We start from the raw sequence: 19769 nt of genomic DNA, 5'->3' as shown, positions 1-19769 counted from the left end.
AGATTGTTTCATTCATTAGGCCAAATCTTGGACAATTTTGGGACAATATTAAGAAGAACAAGTAAAACAAACATTGATTATTGACAATTTTCAATATTTTGAATAAAACATTGTTTACAAATATATAATTCCACAGAAGATAATCTTTACTGTAAGAAATGCTGCTACAGGCTGTGATCACAGGAGGGAGGTCCACTTTCTACACACAGTCAATGAATGCATACACTGGCTAATAAGCTGATTAGCCTACAATGAACAGGACGAAAACTCACCTGGACACTTTCATTGCACCCCACCCCTGACACCCTACTTTAAAAGGCAGCTGGCAGAGAGGGGATACGCGTTGAAAGAATAATTCAAGTTGTCTCTTTCATTCTTTTTTCCTTTTCTTTCTTTTTTGAACGTGGCCCCTTTAATTTGTGTCATGTGTAGTCATGTGACAAAAGTAGGAAGTTATTGAAACCCGTATGCCGCTCTAGTTTGTAGAGGACTTCCAGGTTGATTTTCGACTTTTCTTACATCTACTTTTGCAAACATGCCCTTAAGATAGAAGAAACCTTTGGAAATGCACTATCTACATGTATTTGCCTTGTCTTTGTCTGCGTCGCTGTTTGCGGAAGCTTCACTCCCTCTAGTCATAAACACTTGGCCGTTCCAAGATGCAACTGCAGCAGGTAACTTGTCGTTACACTTAAATCTATGATGACTGGAAAAGTAGATACCCAACTCGATGGTCAGATTCATTTTAAAAAGTAGATACCAAAATCAGTGTCCACGATAAAAAAAAATTTAAACAAAAAAAAAAATGGTCTTACTATGTAAAAATTTGTCTCACTATGTCTAGATGTGTGCGTTTTAACCGCATATGCCGTTTTGACAGCATATTCGTGTGTTTGCTCTGATGCTGTTCTCTAATGATGACAACTCGGCCAGCTTTGACCACCTCTTCGTGATCTTCTCATAATAATGACCAATTAAGCTGCTTCATCATAGCATCAATTCACTGGATGCCCTATACATCTGGCTTTAAGTAGGCCTATTAGTCATGCAAAGCTTGGCTTTTAGGGTTTCTGACAGACAAAGCTAATTAGAAGAGTCAGTTGCCCTTTTAATTGTAGGCCTATAGTTTTCCCGTTCAGCTTTAGTGACTTATCTGTGATTATATGACATAGCCCTATTAACTTACATAATATGTCATGCTTCATGCATTCTGTAGGCCTATCAGATAGTAAGTAGCAGTGAGGAGTGAAGTAACAGGGCTGAGGGATTTAGGAGGCACAGCATTGGACAGGGACAGTATTGCCAGACAGTAAGCCAATATATTTGTGATATTACTAATATGTTCCACGTCCCTTACACAGTTCTCACAATACACTGATAGTGGGCAAACCTGTTAACATGAGTGTTGCTTGTCCTGTCAGAATCAGAATCAGCTTTATTGGCCAGGTTTGCGTAAACAAACAAGGAATTTGACTCCAGTTAATCTTTTTCTCTCAAAGTACAACACTCACTTAACATAAGAATAAAAACAGAAAGGACAGTAAGAAATATAAAAAAATACTATGACGTATACAGTATAACAATACAATAGAATTTACAATAACAATTGAAGAGAGGGAAGGAATAGTGCAATATCAGTATAGTCTGAGATGTAAGATTTAAATATAAACATGGTTATGGTTATGGGATTTGGCAGATGCTTTTGTCCAAAGTGACATACAAATACAAAACAATATAATACTTAAATTTAACAGGGAACAATTTAAAAATATAAAATATAGTGCAAGGCAGTTCAGTGCAATAGTAATTTATGAATAACAATAATATTGTAATTGTAAGATTGAAATATACATGAGGTAAGTGAGCAGAACAGTGTCCTGTGTGTGTGTGTGAAGCGTGGAGCGCCTTGCAGAGGGGAGAGAGTGTGCTGGACGCGGTGGAGACGGGCTGCGCGACCTGCGAGCGGGAGCAGTGTGACGGCAGCGTGGGCTATGGGGGGAGTCCAGACGAGACCGGAGAGACAACGCTGGACGCCATGATCATGAATGGGTGAACACATACACACACACATAGCTGGACGCCATGATCATGAATGGGTGAACACATACACACACACACAGCTGGACGCCATGATCATGAATGGGTGAACACATACACACACACACACAGCTGGACGCCATGATCATGAATGGGTGAACACATACACACACACACAGCTGGACGCCATGATCATGAATGGGTGAACACACACAGTCCCACGGCTTGAACACATTTAACTGTTTAACTATTTAATACACATTAAAACTGTATTTAACCATAGTAATGAGAGAACCACCCTTAAAACTATGTGTTCCATCAACTAATGAAAGTGATGTATGTGTCCAACAACTAATGTGTGTGTTGATAAGTACTTTACATTTGGAATAATGTTGGGGGTATTCCGTATCATTCATTTTTTGTCCAATCAGTCTCTCATGACTATCATACGAAAATGTCAGCCTGATATCTTATTTCGTTGCTTAGATATTGCTTAGATATGCCTTTTCAATTATGTATAGGCATGGCCTAGAGAATTGCCGGTATTTCATGTCTAGAACCTTTTTAAAAAAATATTCCTCTCTGAACAAAACCACAGTTACACAATTAGGCAGCAGCGTGCATAGATTTCTAATCTCGTATTACTGTCCTACCCACCATTGATGTGCTATTGATTGAAACAAACCTGGATAATTGTTTTCAGCGATTGGGAAATAGCATATTTTTTTTAAAGTGTGATTTTGAATGCCGAGAAAATCTGAGATGGTGTCAAGGCTGTTTGAACCGATATGGAATTTGTAATACAAAGCTGTGCAAAACAATGTGTCCATGTATAAAAAAGAAAAGAAAATGAATACTATGGTTTACATGTATGGTGGCATGTTTCCATGGTTTCAGAGACTCAATGGAAGTGGGTGCAGTGGCAGATCTGCGCAGGGTCAAGAACGCCATCAGCGTGGCCCGAGCCGTGATGGAACACACCACACACACACTGCTCGTAGGGGAGATGGGTAAAGTATAGTAAGATGACCTGAGTAGACCACACACACACCACATACATACATACATACATACATACAGTACATACACACACATATACTATGCAAACCTTGCAAATGGGTAAACATTTACATAAATACATTTATTAATTTATCAGATGCGTTTATCCAAAGCGACTTCATAATATCAGTTATATAGCAAGGGCCATTGTGCCAGGAGCAACTCGGGATTAAGTGCCTCGCTCAAGAATGTGCCCTTGTGGGCTGTGCAGTGGAAGCCACGATACCTACAACTTTTCAGGCTACTGCATGCTACAGTAGCCCAGATCCTTAGCCACTACGCTACCATCACCGTATTATACTAAGTAAGTTTATTTTGGATATCTAAACTTGGCCCCCTGTTGTAGTATACTAAGTACATTTATTTTGGATATCTAAACTTGGCTCCCTGCTGTAGTATACTAAGTACGTTTATTTTGGATATCTAAACTTGGCTCCCTGTAGTATTATACTAAGTACGTTTATTTTGGATATCTAAACTTGGCTCCCAATTGTAGTATACTAAGTAAGTTTATTATGGATATCTAAACGTGGCTCCCTATTGTAGTATACTAAGTATGTTTATTTTAGATATCTAAACTTGGCTCCCTATTATAGTATACTAAGTACGTTTATTTTGGATTTAAACTTGGCTCCCTATGTGTTCCCTCCTTATACCCCCTATAGTCAGTTGCACCAGTCCAGTGTTAGAATACCTATCTGGACCTATCAGGAGCCAGCTGAGCTCTCCCTCACACTGGGCCTTAGAGGTGCATTTCAAAACATTTGAATATCGTGGAAAATCCATTGCCCATTGGAGAGATTTAAGGGCTCGGGTGTTTTGACTTAATCAGCTGATTACAGCTCTTCTCAGAATGACATTTCTATATTATAAATTCTTTATTCTAATATTTTCAGATACAGGAGTTTTGATTTCCTTGAGGTGTAAACCAAGATTAGAATAATCAAGATAAAAAAGGCTTGAAATATTTCACCTAATGTGTAATGAATATAGATAGTATGAAAGTTTCACTTTTTTAAAATAAATTATGGGGAAAATAATAAGCTTTTCCACGATATTAAATTTATTTGAGATGCACCTGTATGTGTGTTTAGCACCCACCATGTCATGCTGTCACGTATGGCCCTCAGATCTCATCCAGTGGAAGAGTGCAGGCCACCCTGGAACAGCACATTTATTGCATATGATTAATATGATGGACCCCTACTGCAGTCCTCCATTAAGCCTGATCATATTGTGTGTGTGTGTGTGTGTGTGTGTGTGTGTCTGTGTCTGTCTTTGTGTATCTGTGTGTCTGTGTGTGTCTGTGTGTGTGTGTGTGTGTCTGTCTGATCTTATTGCCTTTGTGTCTCTGCAGCGTCTGTATTTGCACAAAATATGGGTTTCAAAGCCGAAGACCTCACGACAAACACCTCCAAGAGCATATTTGCCAAATGGCTGGGACAAAATTGCCAGCCCAACTTCCGGAAGGTATGTCCACGGACCACCCCCAATGCGCCCTTCAATCATTCCTCCGTCTCAGCCTAGCTCTGTGTCAGCATCCAGGAAATGTTCTCGGTTCTCAGATGCAGTTGGCATTGTGTGGTGGTGTGGTCAGCTGTTAGGCTACTGTATTATGTGTTTAGTATTTAAAAGGGAGTCTTGAGCACTTACATGTGACGCAGGGCGTGGTCAGCTGGTCTTACCAGCCTGGTTGTGCTCCTGGTCCATAGAAGTCAGTAGTGAATAGACTGGCGTGGGGAACAGACTGATGGACGTCGGCCCTTGTTCTCATTCTATCCAGTTCAGACCTGGAATGATATTATCATCAACATAATCAATCATTATCATCAGGCCTATCAACATTATAATAGTAAATAATAATTTTCATCATCCTTATCACCCCCCCCCCCCCCCCAATGACACAATCATCATGATTATCTCCGCTTTAATAAATACACACTCCAAGGAACGTGTTGAGCGTTTTGAGTGTGTGTGTGTGTGTGTGTTTGGTCTGTGTCGAGCATGTGTGTGTGTGTGTGTGTTTGTTCTGATTTGCATGTGTATCCATGCAGCCTTTTCTCTGAACATTTGGAGGGATATTAACTTAATCAGAATCTCAGAAATGTGTGTGTTAAAATATGCACAATGAAAGGATGCCACAATGAATAATGCATTGTGGGTATTATGGGAGAGGACGTCAGATCCCTGCATGCTGCTTCTTCCAAAGCCCCCTTCTCTCTCTCTCTCTCTCTCTCTCTTTCTCTCTCTCTCTTTTCTTGAGATGAGACGGCCAGCCCTCCCCACTCATGATTCACCCACACCGCTACTCACACCCAGCACAGATTAAACACAGTGCTGCCCCCCCCCCCCCCACCCCACACACACACACACACACACACACACTCACACAAAGACACACACATACACAGACAAACACACACACCCCTCTCAGTGTGGATACAGTCACCTTTAACAAATAACACTGCAAATCTCTAGGGGGAGATAACAACAAAAGAGATAAGGAAAAACTACAGCTGTCATCAAGATTCCCAAAAGCCATATGAAAAAGTGATTCAGTATGTCGAAAGTGCTTTGTACACAAATCTGTTACGGAGATGAAGTCATACTTTGAACATCTCTCCTAATTATTTCTAGTAACTACGCTACATGCAGGGGCGGAGTGGCGATCGGGAGTTTTCCCGGTGGGCCGGCCAATGAGTCTGCGCGGTGCGGGCCGGCCCATAGAGCTTTTATCGCGGCCGTGAGTCGACCTGATAGATGCATTGAGAATTTTCCGCGAAAATCTCCGAGATCTACACTTGAACGTTTGGCAAGTCCAACCAATATTTATACCACTCGGTCACTGTCTATATGTCATTCATGGTTACCCTGCACACTCATCTCTCGCATGCTGATTTTTGTGTAGGCTAGCCTTCATTTTTTTATCTTAATTCATTTTTGTCTTATTCAGGCGTTACTAACTTTCATCACAAATAAAAAAAAATGACAATTTAATTTGTTTGTTTGTAGCCTACTTAAATTAACGTAAGCCTAGGCTAGAATGGAGCAAAGCCTCCTGGTAATGGGGAATGTGTTTCTGGTTTATCCAATGAACCGATTGCAGGTCAAGTCTATTTACAGAAATGTATAGGGGGATACATGAGCGGCCCCTCGTTTAATGGCATGACCCTACAAACGATTAAGTTCGAGGAAAACTACAGAAGTTTTCACAGTCGACGGATTTGCGTGGTTGCTTGCTGTTTTACATATGGATGGAAGGCAGAGAGAAAGGTTAGCGGAGCTAAAGCATTGACGTTATACAGTGCATGAAAATGCACTGTTCTGTTATCCGAAGTCTTCTTATTATTATTATTACAGTGCATGAAAATGCACTGTACTGTTCTTCCTAGGCAACAACTTTTACAGTGCATAAAAATGCACTGTAGCCTACTGTTCTTCCTAGGCAACAACTTTTACAGTGCATGAAAATGCACTGTAGCCTACTGTTCTTCCTAGGCAACTTCTTATTATTATTCCGCTTACCACTTTTTCCGTACGCCATTTATCTTGAACAGTTTAACTTAGAAACTTCATTCAAACTTTGTAAGGTAGGTCTTCAAACAGATCGGGTTGCTATGTCTTTTCAACTTTGAAACTTTTATACTTTTTAAACTATTAAAGAAAAACTTTTTAAAAATCCCCATAGACTTAACATTGCCGATTGTGACATCATAATACGGCCGCTAAGCAATTAGAATCCTATGGCAGGTGTTCAGGCCACCTGGATCAACTGCCAGTCTCAGGCTTTAAGCATACAAACTGGCCCTATTAAGACTACACATCCTGTTCAACTGCTTCCTCTGCCAAAAACTGTTTCAAAATAAAAATCCTCACTACAATATTTCACTATTAAACAATTTAACCCTTTAAACTACTGAACTTTACTTTAACTGTTCAGCCATTGTAACTGTTACTTGTCATCAGAGCCATGAAAAGAGAGTTGCGACACTCTTTGAAGTCGCCGCCAAGCGGTCACGTGGTTCACGTACGCTTCAACAGCTCCAAACAGCTCTTTGCGTGTCGTGTTATTTCAATGGGATAGGCAGCAGCGAGTGGGTTATTGAACGGGAAACATTACAACAAACCAAAAACGAGTGTTATTAGTGTTAGCATGCTTGCATTATAGTGTCAATTATATATTGCGAGTATAATTAGTTTGCAACATCGATCTAAAATATGTTCTTTGGTAGTTCTAACAACGTTTGTTTCCTTGCTGGACATTACTACATTTGCCTGTATCACGCTATACTTTACTTACATTGTCAAAACGTAGGCTATGCATTTTGTATCCTTTTTATGTGTGGACATTAGATCCAGTGTCCTTTTCAGTTCGTTTGATGAGATGAAGATGAAGGTGCCCCCCCAAATCTACCACACAACTTTGATCATTGTAAAACTAGCAATAAACGTCTATCAAATATATAAATATTGGCATTCAGTAGCCTAATAGCCTAAAAGTTTGATCAATGCATTAAATCTGTTCAGTTCTTTTAGAAAAATAGCATAAAGGTGGCCACCACACAGCCTTGGTAATATTTTAAGCCATAAACATGTCAAAAACACATAGGCTAAATAAGAATCAATAACAACTTAAATTTGAAAATGTTGATTAATACTGCAAGATAAGACACCCACTGTTTCTATAACACACTTGTAACTCGATAAGCAATCAACTATTTCAATAAAATACTTATAACTTATATTTCAGCCGGCTGGTGAGACTATATGAAAAAGATGACTGATGCATGTTTTCAAAAGAATTTTTATTAAGTTTTCAATGTGTGTTTAATACAAGAACAGGAACAAATGCAAAAAAGACTGGGAGGAAGGTATGGTGACACTGCAACATAAAAAGGAGGTCTGACACTCATTTAGGTTTCCAAAAAATAAAAAGATTTCAGTTTCAAGTTTGAACAACACTTGTGTGTGAACTACACAAAAGACACAATGTGGAAGGGATGGGTAGCCCTCCGACTCTGTACACCTATAAGAGGGACATGGTAAGGAGGATGCAACATTTGGCTGGAGTCGGGAGTGTTATGGGAGGTGTGGAAGATGCTGGATCAACACAACTCCGTTTGTGTAAGGGCCCCATCGTGTGGACCTCAAACCTAAAAAATGATCTTATCTGACCATTCCAGTCATATATCGCACACCCGTCTTGTCCTCTGCATCCTTGGTCCTGGATAAGCAGAACAAGCACAGTGGAGAATGGAGGGAGAGAACAGAGCAGGTAACACTCAGTGGATACTTGGGACAAAACATTAAGTAAGTAGCAGAAACCTAAGCAAGAGGCCATCTCCAGCAAGAGGCCAGCAAGAGTTTTACATACCCATACACAGCCAACCATTTGCAAGGCTGGTTGGGGGTGCCACAAGTCCAAAAAAATATAACAATAACATGAAGAATGATTTTGTTGGGGATTACTTTCAGAGTGATCTATGCCCTATTAACCTGACTACACTTTTCAGTTATCCCAAAAAAGACATTTGTCCTACTTACAAAGATCACTGACCTAATGAAAGGCAATGCCCTCTTGTCACGTCAGTCTCTTCCATGCAAACTTCGCTATGTATTTGACAAATTACTTGGCAGATAAAGCAATCAAAATTATTACACCAAGAACACCAACACGAAATGTAAAATTACTGAAAACTAAATGAACTGAAACCGATCATCAGTTGGAGCAAAAACTCCTAATGTGGGGTACTATACAGACGCTATACTGTCCCACGACCACGCTCGTGCAACACTCGCCTAGCTGCTACTGCTTGTGCCACTGTCCCGTTTGGAACAGTGATAGTGGCACAGGACTGGGCTGGCAAAGGACACAAGAGCCACGCACTAGTAACAACAACAATAACTTATAATAGTCTAGGTTTTGCTCCTACTGCTTCCCCTGAAATTCATAACTGAAATCCCCTCGTTCACGAGTCGTGGACGCTAGCCTACTTCATGTCATGTTCAGCCAACGGTTCAGTTCATAACGCCAAAAAACTCGCCATCTAGCAAGCTAATCTATATCAGGTTTAAAGACAATAATCACATTCATTTCATCCATTTTTCACCTGAAGAGCGTTAATCACAAACCCATTGATAACTAGCACATCTGAATATAGAGTTACCATGCCGTATGAAATGTATTTTATCAAGATAAAGTTTGTGTTCCCCCTCAGCATGTCTAACGTTAACACTATGTATGTGAATGAGCTGACTGCTAGCTAATGTAAGCTAGTAAGCTAACGCAATCAGGTTTGAAAAATATAGCATTATAAACATAATAAAAACCTGTTGACAACCAACCTATCCTATCCTCTAAAGTTGCCCTACTACTAATAGGCTAACCAAATGTGTTTTGTCTGAAATTCATTATTGACGTAGGAACATTATCTTTAAGCTAGCCTCTCTCCACATCAAGGTTTGCAGGCTAACTTTTGGCTTTAAAATTTCTGTCAACATTTAAGCAATAAATATCAGTTAAACAAGCAGCACAAAAACCTCAAAGAACAATACCAGTATCTACTAGTGCAGTTGGAATAGGAAATGCATATGCCAATTGAAAAAACGTCGTATCTTCGTCTACTTACCACTGACAATATCAGGCAGAAAGCAATGGAAGTGAATGGGGCTAAAGCCGTGAATGTCAAATTTAGGAACTTTTGAGCTCTGCATAACGCCGATGTAGCCCTGAAAAAGCGCCGCCATTGTTTCCTATGGAAGTCTATGGGAGTGTCGCCACTCTGTTTTTCTACCGCTCTGCTTGTCATCAACTATGACTCCTACCCACTGTAGCTAGTTAGCATGGTTAGCATAGTTAGCATGTTAACATTTTTAGCAAAACTTCTAAAAATGATTAGCTAAGTTAGCTAAGTAACATGGTTAACATAGTTAGCATTGTTAGCATGCTAGTTAGCATTTTTAGCAAAACTGCTAAAAATGATTAGCTAAGTAACATGGTTAGCATTGCTAGCATAGTTAGCATGTTTAGCAAAACTGTTAGAAAATGTTAGCTAAGTAGCATGGTTAGCATGTTAGCATTGCTAGCACTGCTATAAAACATTAGCTAAGTAACATGGTTAGCATAGTTAAAAATCTTAGCATAACTGCTAGCAAACATCAGAGCCATTCCAACTTTCAGTTATCGTCAAATATCTACCTATACACAGCCATTAAACTATTTGAATATCAACATTCATTAAACTGCTAGAAAACGTTAGCTAAGTAGCATGGTTAGCATGTTAGCATTGCTAGCACTGCTATAAAACATTAGCTAAGTAGCATGGTTAGCATAGTTAAAAATCTTAGCATAACTGCTAGCAAACATTAGAGCCATTCCAACTTTCAGTTATCGTCAAATATCTACCTATACACAGCCATTAAACTATTTGAATATCAACATTCATTTAACTTCCAGTCGGTCAACAACTTTTAAACTATTTACCTTCAACTTTTAAACGGTCTACTTTTAAACTATCATTAAACTATCTATTAAACTAGCTGTCTATCAACAACTTTTAAACTATCTACTGTCTATCAACAACTTTTAAACTATCTACATTCAGCTTTTAAACAGTCTACTTTTAAACTATCAACTTTTATTAAGCTATGCAACCACCATGACTATCCTAGCATCACCGTAGTAACCATCTCTGTATTATCTGTTTTAACTATACATGATATTTTACATCACAACTTTAGCATTTTCATGCACTGGTAATTCCTTGGAATATCATTTCTAGTTAATCTTCCCACCAAATTTCTGTGTCTAATTCAGCTTCAACCGTTTAACGTAGAAACTTCGTTCAAACTTTGTAACGTAGGTCTTGAAAAGGACACTTGAGGAATGTATTTTTCACTTTTTGTAAACTTTATACTTTTGGAGATATTAACAAAAAACAAGCTTATTTTTCCCCATAGACTTTGCATTAGCACTATGGCATCACAATTGACTAATTAACTTGATTTGCACCTGTATCAACTTCCAGCTGCTCAACTAGGACCCATCAAAGGGCCAGTTAAACTGATTGCACCTGTACTGTATCAACTGCTTTCTGCTTAACTAGGCCAACTCTCTCTGTGTCTCTCCATTCTACAAGGATATAAGGCACATTCCATCCAACTTTCTATCCATTCATCCTCTTCAAACCATTCACTCATCCACCCATTAAACTATCCTATCAACATTCATTCAACTTTCTATCTATCAACATCCATTACACTATCTACATTCAACTTTTAAACTATATACTCTGTCTCAGGCTTTAAGCATACAATATGGCTCTCTTAAGACTACTATTTCCTCTGCCCACAACTGTTTCAAAATAAATGTCCTCACTACAATAATTCAGTATTAAATAATTTAACTATTTAAACTACTCAACTATTTAACTGTTCAGCCATTTCAACTGTCAGTTGTTATCAACTATGACTCCTGCCAACTGTTTCCAAATAAAAGTTTGTTTGGCATTTTATGTTAATATACAGTATGTTTATATTTTCATGCACTGGTAATTTCCTCGAATTTTCAGAATTTTCCCGGTGGATTTTAGTGCCTGCCCCTGGCTACATGGGTGCATTGCCTTAAATCATTTTTCTAAAATAACGTTTTTATCATTTCTAGTGTAAATATGCTATGAGAGGATCTCTGACTTACTCTTCAATTATTACATCTATTTTAACTTTGTCTCTGCATAATGTATGAAGTGATTCCACCACAGCTACAACAAAACGCCTTTAGACAGTACAAACAACCAGCTCCTCAACAGAAGTGACCTATTTTCCATCTCTCACAGAATGTGTCTCCTGATCCCAGAACATCTTGCGGGCCCTACAAACCCAGTGTGGAGGTGAAGAGGATGGATGAGCAGAACCACACCAGGCTGGACGTCCACTCGCATGACACCATCGGTACTGGGGCACAGCTAGTCAAGTCAAGTCAAGTTTATTTATATAGCGCCCTTTCATACACGGAGGTCATTCAATGTGCTTTGCATAAACAAAAGCAAACAAAAGCATAGAAGGGCAATAGTCAAAGAATAGTTTAAAAGGTAAAGATCATAACAAAAAAAGAAAACATAAAACACAAGGTAAAACCATTTAAAAAACTAAGAATAATTAAAAAGACAAAATAACAGACACAAGGTAGAATAATTTAAAGGCAGATTCAGAATTTGTGCAGTTAGCAGAAGGCATCTGAGAACAGTTTGGGCTTAAGTCTAGATTTAAAACTGGCTACAGTTGGGGCCTTTTTGATGTCACAGCTAAGCACTCTGGGAGCACTGCCTAATGCATAGTTAAAAGAATACAATATCATAATGTACAATGTAATCTATATTAGATAGATATGATAGATAGATAGTATTTTAACAAATGCAATACAGAGCCTATATATCATAAAGTGTGGCTACTAAATACTCAATCATTAAATTATCATTATATCATTATGTTATGATCTGATGAACTAACTGTCATTGTGCGAGGTGTAAAATCTACCAATTCAGTCAAGACATTCTCTTTAGATAGCTGTGGTGTACTAAGCAGTGTACAGGCAAAGCTGTGATTGGCTTCTATCCTCTGCAGGAATGGTTGTGATTGGTCGTAATAGGAGTGTGGCAGCTGGGACATCCACCAATGGAGCCAGGCACAAAGTTCCCGGGTATAAGCCCATTCTAACTGTGTGTGTACGGGTATAAGCCCATTCTAACTGTGTGTGTACCTGGTATAAGCCCATTCTAACTGTGTGTTTACCTGATAGTATTTTATATAGAGAAAAGAGTGCATGAATATTTGGTGCACTTCTCCCTTTTGTCAGTTGCTCATGCGTGTGTATATTCTTTATGTGTGTGTTTGTGTGTGTCAGTTGCTCATGTGTGTGTATATTCTTTATGTGTGTGTTTGTGTGTGTCAGTTGCTCATGCGTGTGTATATTCTTTATGTGTGTGTTTGTGTGTCAGTTGCTCATGTGTGTGTATATTCTTTATGTGCGTGTTTGTGTGTGTCCTGTCTGTCAGTCGAGTAGGGGACTCTCCTATCGCTGGTGCAGGGTCGTACGCAGACAGTACTGTGGGAGGAGCCGCTGCCACAGGCGACGGTGATGTGATGATGCGTTTCCTGCCCAGGTTTTTGTCGCCTTGATCCCCATCTACATACAGTGCTGGCCAAAAGTATTGGCACCCATGCTAAAGTTGACTGAAAAGAGGAATATAAAATCATCTTTTGGAAATTGATCTTAATGCCTTAAGTGAAAAATGAGGAAATATCTAACCTTTAAGGACACCAATTTTCTTAGTGAATGAATAATGTATCATAAATAAATAAATGTTCTTCCTTAAAATACAGGGGTCATAAGTATTGGCACCCCTATGTTAAATTCCCATAGAGACAGGCAGAGTTTTATTTTTAAAGGCCAGTTATTTCATGGATCCAGAATACTGTGCATCCTGATAAAGTTACCTTGGCCTTTGGAATTAAAATAGCCCCACATCATCACATACCCTTCACCATACCTAGAGATTGGCATGGTGTTATTTCAGTTAGCCTATTAGCTGGTTTGATTTGCATTGAGCTCAATGAGCATCAAACCAGCTAATAGGCTAACTGAAATAACACCCATGCCAATCTCTAGGTATGGTAAAGGGTATGTGATGATGTGGGGCTATTTTAATTCCAAAGGCCAAGGTAACTTTATCAGGATGCACAGTATTCTGGATCCATGAAATAACTGGCCTTTAAAAATAAAAATCTGCCTGTCTCTATGGGAATTTAACATAGGGGTGCCAATACTTATGACCCCTGTATTTTAAGGAAGAACATTTATTTATTTATGATACATTATTCATTCACTAAGAAAATTGGTGTCCTTAAAGGTTAGATATTTCCTCATTTTTCACTTAAGGCATTAAGATCAATTTCCAAAAGATGATTTCATATTCCTCTTTTCAGTCAACTTTAGCATGGGTGCCAATACTTTTGGCCAGCACTGTATCTGTGTATTTTTTCAATTTGTTGTTTTCAACTCTCCCCTCCACAACTACAGTCTGTGTTGTTTTCTTACTCGCTTCTTTCTGACACCTGTCTTTTGTCTTCTCTCCTGTCGTGCAGCTTCCTTGCGGTGGAGCTGATGAGAAGGGGCATCGATCCGGCCAGCGCGTGTAAAGCTGCCCTGACCAGAATCAAGACGTATTACCCAGGGTTCTTTGGCGCCGTCATCTGTGCCAACATCCAAGGAGAGTACGGTGAGTGAGTGGGGCCGACCATATTTTTACGGCAAAATCAATTTATTCACTAGGCTCCCACAGTGAGGAAGGGCTCTGCAAAACCTCTTCATCATAATATGCCCCTTTCTGTCCTGTTGGACCGTTGGAAAAAGCCTGAATTATTGTTTGGTTGTTGATTTTTTCAAATCTATAATAGAGCTGTGATCATAAGCAGATACATGTGATATCAACATTGTAATTTGTGCCAATGTTCCAAGAATCATTAATAGGTTTTGGAATTGATAAATATTATGTAAGGGATAATGTTTTGTCCTGACAGAGCGAACAGGACCCCGACGCACAGCGTTTATATATTTATATTTAAAATGTGAGTGAATACACTGTGTGTATTAGTGATGGGAACACCATAGTCCCGTAATGCTGCAGTAACACCGTGTGTTCTAGTGATGGGAACACCATAGTCCCGTAATGCTGCAGTAACTCCATGTGTTCTAGTGATGGGAACACCATAGTCCCGTAATGCTGCAGTAACACCGTGTGTTCTAGTGATGGGAACACCATAGTCCCGTAATGCTGCAGTAACACCGTGTGTTCTAGTGATGGGAACACCATAGTCCCGTAATGCTGCAGTAACACCGTGTGTTCTAGTGATGGGAACACCATAGTCCCGTAATGCTGCTGTAACACGACTTGTCCCCTTTGTCACCAAGGCTGGCTCTCGTAGGCATGTCCATGTGTTGTAGAATCAGATGATGTCAGCTCAGTTACAGCCAGAAGGCCTGATGATAGATCCCTGTGTGTGTGTGTGTTACAGAAAAAACGGGGGCAAAAAAGAAATGTGTGTATGATGGAGCCCTCAGCCCAGTGTATAAAAGTAAAGCACCTCAGTGTGCATAAAAAAGGAAAAAAACCTTGTGTGTGTAAAAGAGGAAAGTGTGTGCTTGTGAAAGAGGATAAGAAACCAGAGCCAACACGTATAAAACTGCCCTGCAGGCTGGATGTCAGGGAAGCATGTAAAGCCTGCAGTGAGTTCACACAATCCACTGTGATTGCGTGTGTGTGAATGTGAGTGTGTGTGAGAGGGCATGGCGAGGAGTGAGGGATGACCAGGGACAGAGGGATGAGAAATCTCTACAGAAGTGAATGCAGTGATGCCACACACAGAGAGAGAGAGAGAGAGAGAGAGAAAGAAAAAGTAGGGAGGGAGGGGGGGGGGGGGTCTTTACAGAAGTTAATGCAGTGATGCTGGTACACTGCCTCATGTCAGAGAGAAGAAAGAGAGAAGGGGGGAGGGAAGAGAGGAGTGAGAGAGAAAATAAGAGTGGAACAACAAGAGAGAGCAAGAGAGCCACAGAGCAAGTGGAGGATGTGTTTTTTGGGCTGGGAACTGAAGCATACATCTCTAGACTCGAGTGGATCTCTGATAATCTGATAATCCCCTGCAATGCCTAATCCTTATCCAAATGTTCCACAGGTGCAGCCTGCAACCGTGTGCCCGGATTCAGTCAGTTCTCCTACATGGTGTCCACCCCCCTGACCAACAACCCCCTCCTTAAGAAGGTGGACTGCTTCTGATCACTGAGCAGGTGGCTTATCTGTTATGTAGCTGTAAAATAACTGTTGATTTATTTTTTAATGAAATTGTGAAAATTGTTTAACTGCCTTTTAACTAATAATGTTTTAAATAAACTTTTTTTTTTACAATAGACCTTTTTTTTTTTTGCACATTTTCTGTTCTCTTGTGTGTAATTCATATTCAATATAATGGTAACAACATATTTAACTTCAGTAAATGAAAAGCAGTCAGCCAATGCAAAAGTAATCTAATGAGTTTCAGCTTTATTTGTATGAGATCTGAATTGTACAGAATTTATGCACTTGGTTAAAATATGTCAACCAGAGGACGGGGCGCTGTCAGATGAGCCTCGCTGATGATGCGTAATTTCGAGGTGCTACATTATTCATTATTTCAAACACACACAGTCTCCCGTCTTTCCTGAGCAATGTTTGGTTGAAAGAGAGAAGGCTGGATGGCCTCCATCAGGATACCATTGCAACTGCAATGAGTGTGGCAAGGGCCCACACACACTGGGCCAGATCAGTCTGAGAGTCTGCTAATATTCGGGACAGTTGAGGGTTCTTTGCAGGGTCTTTCTCCTGCATCCTTCACACTCCTGTCATCCAGGCAGCCTAGGCTCTAGCCCACATGTCTGCCAGCATGTGTTCCATTCAGTCAGTAGCACAGCTCAAATGACTAATCAGTCCAGTGAAAAGTGTGTGTGTGTGTTGATGAAAAGCCTGAAACTACACTGATCTGAGTTTGCACAGAATCCAAAACCACACCAGGGATTTTAGGAGGGTCAAGTGTCCTTGTTTTGCAGAATTTTCATGCTGTATGTAAGCTTGTGTCCTTTTTCAACCAGTAGCACGTCATACATTGCCAGTCAGGCCAATGAAGGGTGAGACTGTATGTGTGTGACTATTTGAGTGTGTGTGTGTCTTTGCTCTGTCAGAATGACAACCTGCCACCACGCTGGTCTGACCACTACACGAGGGGCCGTTCCACCCTGCGCCCCTTCAGTTTGGCATTTTAAATGGAGCCAACAGTGCTAAGTCCCAACGGGAGCTTTGTGTGCTACTCTTGTGATATGGCAGCTCACGCTGTGTGCTCTGAACTGCCCAGGGCATCAAAGATCGGTCAGATTGACACTTCCTGATTAAAAATAACAGTGCAGAATATTAATTAACATCATTGCATTATTTGAAACAGAAAACACGCAAACAAAAACGTGAGTGTGTGGGAAGGAGGAAAGAATCATACTGTCCATCCATGTTTCTGTAGATGATTGTGTGTGTGTGGGTGTGTGTGTCATATCAGCCAAACATACTGTCCATGCCTTTCTGTAGGTGCTTTTTTGGTGTGTGTGTGTGTTGTCTTAGCAGCCAGGCAGGATGCCGACTCCCGGCCCATTCTCTGCCCACTGGAAGAAGTCGCACTGCTGACCCTTCCTCATGGGGCAGGTGTAGAAGTTGCGGCCGTTGTTGGGGCCCAGCTTCAGCACCGTCCTCATCAGGCTCCGTTTCCCGTGCTGACAGGTGGGGAAGTGCAGGTCTGCCCACTGAGACCGGGAACGAGGTAACACACCACCATGGGGAGGGAAGAGATGAGGAGGTAGAGAGTGTTAGTGAGAGAGCGCAAAATATGCTGCTTGTCCTATTCTAGTCAACAATGTCGAAATACTTCCTCAGAGCTTGATGTACTCTGAGACCACAGGGTGAAACTGTTTAACCTCCACACAAGCTACAGAGAGAACCCCAACACAAGCTACAGAGAGAAACCCCACAATGATCACATTTGTCTGTTTTACGATACAGTCTTTGAAACTGCACCATTTTTCTGAGGTTCCTCCCCTCAGGTATCAACAGGACCAGACAAAGCTGGTCGCCTTGTCACATCCTCATGATGCATAGAGGTGAAGGACTGTCTGTTCCCCTGACACTGATGACCACATCCACATCTGTCTCAGCCCCAATCACGGTCAGAAAAACTCCTGTCCCTATTCAGCCACAGAGTCTAAGAGCTTTGGAGCATGCACAGGTAGAGCCCAGTAGGAGCTCTGAGATGGTAAAGGTGCTCGCCATATTTAACTGGGATAACAGAACACAGCGGATGTGAATCAAAGTAGGTTGATGTGAATGTCAAAGCAATAGGGATCACAGTTCCCCCTAGGGGCCATTGACTGGTACTGCACAGGGATCAGACACCCAGGAACACCCCTGCACCCTTTGCTCTCTAATAATAAATTAATAGTCACCAAGAGCCAGAGGCGCAGTCTGATACACACAACAGTCTGCGTATGCAGCATGAACAGCACAGGAGAAATCAACACAAACAGCAGGAGCATCTGTTCTAGGGCTTTTTACTGCAGCATGGCAAAGCCTGAATCCGAGCCATAGCACTTGATCTATTGGCCATAAGAATGCTGTAATGGGGCACTTTTGGACATGGTATCCTCCAGAAGTACATCCCTACAGCTGACTAATGAAATTGGTCGGAGTTGGCTAGTAGGCTGAGCTTGGGGTGTGTGTGTTTCTTTTCTGTACTTTAATCCTGTCCCCCCATTCCTACGGTCTCTCCTGGTCACCTGGAGTTCTGTGGTCGTGGCCAGACTCACCTCAAAGAAGTTGCACTTGGTGTCGCGCGGCAGAGCGCAGCAGTAGAACTGTCGTCCCCTGTTCTCCCCATCTTTGTTCACCACGCGCAGCACGCAGGGCCGGCCGTGAGACGCACAGCTAGGAATTCTGGGAGGAGAGGAGTGGCCGTCCTGTTTCCGTTTGGCTGGAGGCGCACTGGTGACATCAGAACAGGAAACGGAATTAAGACATCTGCTTTCATACGTACATTCGGTCTGTTCACTTGGTAATTGATCTGTTTGTTCATTCAGTTTGCTGGGTCAACTAGGAATGAGTCATCACACAGTATCACAGCTCTGCACACAGACAAGCAGCATCACCATCATCAGCATTACTACACCCCCCCCCCCTCCTCCTCCTCCTCCTCATCACCACCTCTGCAAAATGTCTCCTGTCCAGCTCATTTGTGTGCGCTAGTTGTCTGCTCAAGGGAAAGCTAAACTAGGATTTGGTCTTGTGGACTATAGCTGAGGCACACATACAGCCCCTTTCATTATCTCCATGTTCATCTTGATACCCTTCTTCATCACTCAGGTGAAGAATGCTCACTGATTTTATCCACTCACCTGACGGGGCTGTGTTGGGAGTTTGACGCCGTGTGACTGACCAGAATCGACCCGCTGTCTGTTCTCACACGCTTACTCGGCTGGGTGTACGATCCGTCCGCACCGGTCATCGACCCTGCCCTCCTGAGGGCGTTGCCATGGCTACCTGACCACGCGGTACCCTGCGCTGGGCTGCCGTTACAGGTAAGCGGCGCTGTGGTGGTGCGGGCAGGAGAGGGTGCTGTGCTGAGGTCTGACAGGACGAGGGTGGTGTGGCCGAATGCAGCCCGGCGGTTCAGCTTCAGCTCCTGGGCAGGCTTACTGAAGGAGTTGCACGGGTACTTAATCAGGTGCGGGGAGAACGCTGACGAATCACACTGCTCCTGCTGGCCAGGGGGTGGAACTGCAGATAGGGGACACAGCAGGAAAGGTGCAAGTCAGTGAGATGTTGTCAAAGGCAGGGTCATCTGATGTGGTCAAAGGCAGGGTCATTTGATAGTATTAAGCTAGACACAACGGAACTGGCAAAAGTTTCTAGTGAGAACCCATAAAGTTGAAGTGCATGAGTGGTGCTTAACTGTGGGCTTTTTGCTGAGTTTCACACAGCACTTTTTCCATTATCACCTAAAGGATTCCCAGAAGCTTGCTGATTAGTACTAAATTTAAACAATTCCAG

At 41.4% G+C, this 19769-nt stretch overlaps 2 protein-coding genes across 5 annotated transcripts in view; one reads left to right on the top strand and one right to left on the bottom strand.

Annotated features, from left to right (window-relative positions):
• Positions 1 to 444: 444 nt before the first annotated feature.
• Positions 445 to 16060, top strand: aga (aspartylglucosaminidase). 2 transcript variants are annotated; one of them, XM_042062032.1, is made up of 9 exons: positions 445 to 674; positions 1896 to 2049; positions 2935 to 3047; positions 4454 to 4566; positions 11931 to 12045; positions 12718 to 12793; positions 13149 to 13256; positions 14239 to 14372; positions 15829 to 16060. In XM_042062032.1, the coding sequence occupies exons 1-9, from the start codon at positions 566 to 568 to the stop codon at positions 15927 to 15929; spliced, it is 1023 nt and encodes a 340-aa protein (XP_041917966.1). In that variant the 5' UTR covers positions 445 to 565; the 3' UTR covers positions 15930 to 16060. The 2 variants fall into 2 exon arrangements, with proteins under 2 accessions (XP_041917966.1, XP_041917965.1); XM_042062031.1 differs by having other exon boundaries at positions 12718 to 12814.
• A 113-nt stretch (positions 16061 to 16173) lies between these two features.
• The window catches only part of neil3 (nei-like DNA glycosylase 3), a 15278-nt gene continuing 11682 nt past the window's right edge, over positions 16174 to 19769 (bottom strand). For all 3 annotated transcript variants that reach the window (XM_042061994.1, XM_042061995.1, XM_042061996.1), the window contains 3 exons: positions 19115 to 19496; positions 18530 to 18704; positions 16174 to 17473 (listed from right to left, as the gene is read on the bottom strand). In XM_042061994.1, the coding sequence (XP_041917928.1) occupies positions 17291 to 17473; positions 18530 to 18704; positions 19115 to 19496 (740 nt within the window). In that variant the 3' untranslated portion in view covers positions 16174 to 17290. The remainder of the gene's footprint in view (positions 17474 to 18529; positions 18705 to 19114; positions 19497 to 19769) is intronic.

Source organism: Alosa sapidissima, chromosome 14 (assembly GCF_018492685.1).
Source record: "Alosa sapidissima isolate fAloSap1 chromosome 14, fAloSap1.pri, whole genome shotgun sequence".
NCBI classification, from domain to species: domain Eukaryota; kingdom Metazoa; phylum Chordata; class Actinopteri; order Clupeiformes; family Clupeidae; genus Alosa; species Alosa sapidissima.
The sequence above is the reverse complement of the archived record's forward strand: the minus strand, read 5'-3'. Positions and strand labels throughout refer to the sequence as shown.